The sequence below is a fragment of the Formica exsecta genome, unplaced genomic scaffold (assembly GCF_003651465.1).
Source record: "Formica exsecta isolate Colony F162 unplaced genomic scaffold, ASM365146v1 scaffold21, whole genome shotgun sequence".
NCBI lineage: Eukaryota > Metazoa > Arthropoda > Insecta > Hymenoptera > Formicidae > Formica > Formica exsecta.
In genome coordinates, this window is record NW_021849398.1 from 4,062,725 (window position 1) to 4,067,291 (window position 4,567).

A 4,567-nucleotide genomic window follows, 5' to 3' on the forward strand; every position below is an offset into this window, starting at 1 on the left:
TTTTAATAAATATTTTTAAAATAAAATAGTATTAGTAAAATCAAAGTGCTATAATAAAAATATGTATTATAACAAAATTAGCATGAATAAGCAATTGTATATATTGTATTATAATTGTTTCGTTATATTATTATTAAAATATTTAGAATCACAGAGCGTTATATATAAGAGATATCAAAAACACCAAATTTAAACCACATTTGCCTTCTCCTTTCTTCATTATGGTTTGTTATTATTTATAAATCACGCAAAAATGTGATATCACTAGACGGATTAATTTATGAACTATCACGTGTATCCCCGATGGCGTCGATGGTGATAAATTTCATCGCACGCATATGACAAATTTTCGAGGGGATGCGCCTATCCCGGTCGCGAACGAGAGATCGGCCGTCGATTAATTTTCGTGCGAACGTCGACGTTATATCGTCCGCTCGATTCACCGCGAGGTCACCGCGAGTAAAGGTCCCAGGGCATGAATAATCTGCGCATCGGGGGCTAGAATAATTTCACGTTGAATTCAAATCCGGGATCGATGTGAGGCCTACTCTCTCCCGCCGACGATCTAACCCAGTTTCGTCTACGAAAGCGTGTACAGGCCACGATATGTGGCTGCCACCGTAGAATAGAACCGCGCGAGTCGATAAAAACGCAATTTTTCTTGCTACTGTTTCGTTAGCGTTATATATCACCCGATCCACGAGGAGAGCGTGAAACGATAAACCGTGGAAGAAGCTGAACGAGAATCGTTTCACACCCCCGCCTCCGCGAACGTAAACACGATTCATCCGCGATTCAATCGATCTGCGATCGTGAGAGCAAATCAATTTCGATTGACCACAGCGACTTTCTTCCCTCAATCATTGAATAATATTACATAACTAAGGAATATATATATATATATATATATATATGCATATATAAATTATACATATTTTCCGACGTGGTCTACCAACGAGTATTACTTCGTCATTGCGGATTTACTGCGTCTTGCGCCTTTTATCGTCTCTCGAATAATTTGAATCTACCTGCTGTGTTTCACGTTTATATCGCGCGAAAAATCAGGAAACAAGTACCCCAATGAACCTCGTATAACGAGTAATTGTGAACCGCAAAATGGACCACGACACGCTCGCCTCACGGAGAGAAAACGGGCTCGCACCACGTGAGCTTTCACAGGACGACGTCGGCATAACTCTCATTGTGTTCACTCACCTCCCGCGTAACAAACCGCTGCAAAATCGCCCTTTACCAGGTCTCACGGGCAAGAACCACGCGCGAGATTAATGAGCGCATCGCGTGAAAGAGCGCCGCTCGGTATACAGTAGGGCTCGCATGCCGCCGTAGAAACGTGATCCCGACACGCGTACTCCTTCCCCGCCCTCCCCGCGGAGATTAATCGGGGGTGGCACCACCCCCTCCCCGTCAGTCTTTAATAGACGGGGCTGCTGGACGACGGCGGATGCGCACCGAGTGCATCGGCGTAGCGAGGAGTACACGCGGGGAACGCACTGCGAAAATCGAACGCGCGAAAAATTCGCGGTTGGCCGAAAGGGGTAGATTGCACACACGCACACACATATATACACACTCGCGCGCGGAACACTGCTCGGCGCGATTATATATGACAGATAGGCGGGCGGATTGCGTGCATACGTGCATGCGTGCGGACGCGCGCGCGCGCGCGCAAGGTGCGTGTCCGCCGCGTGATAAGAGCGCGTACAGATCAGCCCCGCGACCTTCGGCCGACGAAGGTTCGTCGAAGACTGGTCGGTCGAGAGGGTGGGAGACTCTTTTTCAAAGGCGGCGTTTTCTCGACGGTGGCGGCGAAGCTTCCGGATAGGAAGGTAACGGGCATGCGTGCCATGACGATCGGCACAACCGCGTCGACGGGGTGCCACAGGGTGTGCCTGCGAAAGCGAGAAACGCGTGATCCGGAAACTATAGCTCGCGGTCGCCTCGTTTTGAGCGCGCCGATCCCCGAGGACGACCGCGAGCGCGCGCGCGCGCGCGCGCGTTTTCCCTCACTCGGAATTTGCGGTTTGACGACGATGATGTAGATTAGACTGCCTGGGAGCTCCGATCCTATCTGTGTTCGCTCAGAGAACGTTAGAGATGCGCGTTTTGCGAGTCAAAAGGGGATCGTCGAGTCGAAAGAGGATCGTATTTCACAGCACAATTCATGCATCGATGGGAATTTCTCACAGAGATTTGCGAACTCGAAGATAAAATCTTTTATACACTAATATAGTAATAAAAATTCTTGATAGATATTAAAATTGATATTATTTCCGATCGATCTTTCTATTGAAATCGAGGTCAGGTAAATACAGAAGCCCTTTAAAATGTATTTCTCTTTATGCAACAACTGATACTCTTAAATTAAAGATATCGCGCTTATTGTTAGTTCGGTTACAAAATGTCGATTCGACCGCACTGCGGTAAAAGCGAAGTTACTGGATCACCTAATATATCGTGCGCTCACAGGTCATCCGCCTCATATCCTTCATCATGGATATACGATCTTTTTTCTGACAGCTGTCAAATGTCTTTCTATCTTTGGCGAAACTTATCTGATCGCGTTCAAACTTGCTATCTAAGTATATATACATCACTTCAAAACTTTTATATTCAAATCCCTAATGCCACTGAAGAATAAAAATGTCTATTAAATTTTAAACCCAGTCCAATCTCTCTCTTGGCAAACGCAAAATAAATGTTACTGCTTTTCCAAAATAATGACGTTATTTCGGAATTTTATTATCCGGCGATCAAAAATCTATCTATTAAAAGCATGCAGCGACAATGTTAATAAAAATGAAATATTCGACTCACCAACCCGCGATGCCGTTTGGTTGTATCTCCTGTAGAAATATACCAAGCTCGCCCTTATCCTTACTGCGAAGTCCGACTACGCTGAATCCCAAACTGGTTCCCTCTGGTTTGTACAACTAAAAAAAACAAAATTGTCGTTACATCAGTAGAAAATACTTGAAACATCTGTTGTCATATTTTTTTTTATATAAAAAGTGAACAAAGTAAAAAAAAAAATTGACAAAGTTAAAGAGAAAAGATTTTATAAAAATGTGTTTTATCAAAAAATATATTTTATTAATCTGTGAAAAATATATAAAAATTTACCTGTACTGTAAATATTTGTCGTCCTCTCGCAGCAGCCTCAATGACCTTCTTAAACTCCTTTGCATAAGTAGGAGTGGTTATAGGCGGCATTCCCATAACTTCTGAAGCAAGACTGGGACTAGTAACCTGTAATAAAGTAACGATCCCTCAATACATGAAAAAATACGCAGTTATTTATCTTTAATCTTTAAAGTGCAATGATAATGCAAAATCACCTGTGCACTCGTATCTTCACTGCTGCTATGCAGTAATGGAGCAACGGGAACTCTCTGATCTTCTAGCTCGCTGCTGTCCTGGTACAGATCTTGATACATGTTTGGTCCGAGTGGCTGTACCGGAGTACTTGGAACAGAGAGCTCCAGCTGTCCACTAATATTGATGTCAAAGTCACCAGGCAAGATAGATGGATGATGTGTCAATTGAGTGTTCAATTCGATCAAAGAATCCTGAATTGTAACTATGCTGCGAAATACAGGATCCTCTAATAGTGAAATCAACGACTTCAAGTCTTGGGACGTGTGCATTTGCAGTTTAGGATCGTCCTCCACACGTTCCTGTACTTGCTCCAGCAAGTGAAGCGCTGTGGATATATCTGCAATAAAGAATGTAACAGAATACCAATTTAAAAAAAAAAATTTGATAGAGACATAAATTCATTAAAATTTTTCAAATTTATTCAATTTATTCATTTATTCAAATTTTTACTTGATACATGAAAGATAGTAAAGAGAATAAGTGAGTAGATAGTTATGTTTGTATATTTACCAGTACTGAGCGGCATGGTGGCCTTCTTTGCTCTCTAGAGTGTACTCAAGTGTATATAAATTTTTCGCACACCCAACTGAAACATGAAAAAACAATATATTCCATATGAATAGGCGCAAAAGTATTCGATTTATATGTCAAACTCGTCCTACGTCAAACGTGTCACGCAACCGTCATATTCTTTTAACCTCAAAACGCTCGCGATACAAGAGTAGAAAATTGTTAATTCTACGACATTTTTCTTCGTCTAAACATCGTCCCAACGAACGATTGATTGTCATTAAGCATCAACATCGCCGTGAGTGTATCACAAATCAATATGAGGTGGCGTAAGAGGAGAAGAGATTATCTTCAGCGTTTTCCAATTCTTACCTCGATTCGCGTCTCGCGAAGAGAACGAACACTTTTTTCCGCAGTTTCACGCGATTACGAGCGATCTCGTTACAGTTCCCGAACGACGGGCAATTGCATCTTGGCGTCAGCTGACTTTACCAAATTACCGCGATATCGAGCACTTGACAGATTTCCCCACGTACGCAGAAAATACGGAGCGGTCACGCATTCGGCGACCACGTGATTAAGCGCGGCAATTTTCAAACGCTCACATAATCTATCACCCCTTTGATTACCACGTCACACGTAATTATTTAGGAAAAGAATA

General features: G+C 42.7%; 1 protein-coding gene across 3 annotated transcripts in view; it reads right to left on the bottom strand.

Annotated features, from left to right (window-relative positions):
• Positions 1-4,449, bottom strand: part of LOC115234941 (inaD-like protein) — a 93,707-nt gene extending 89,258 nt beyond the window's left edge. For all 3 annotated transcript variants that reach the window (XR_003883962.1, XM_029806364.1, XM_029806363.1), the window contains exons 1-5: positions 4,279-4,449; positions 3,907-3,982; positions 3,357-3,733; positions 3,142-3,267; positions 2,836-2,951 (exon numbers count right to left, since the gene is read on the bottom strand). Coding sequence is in view for 2 of the 3 variants with exons in the window: in XM_029806364.1 (XP_029662224.1) it covers positions 2,836-2,951; positions 3,142-3,267; positions 3,357-3,733; positions 3,907-3,922 (635 nt within the window). In the remaining variant the exon portion in view is untranslated. The remainder of the gene's footprint in view (positions 1-2,835; positions 2,952-3,141; positions 3,268-3,356; positions 3,734-3,906; positions 3,983-4,278) is intronic.
• Positions 4,450-4,567: the final 118 nt, after the last annotated feature.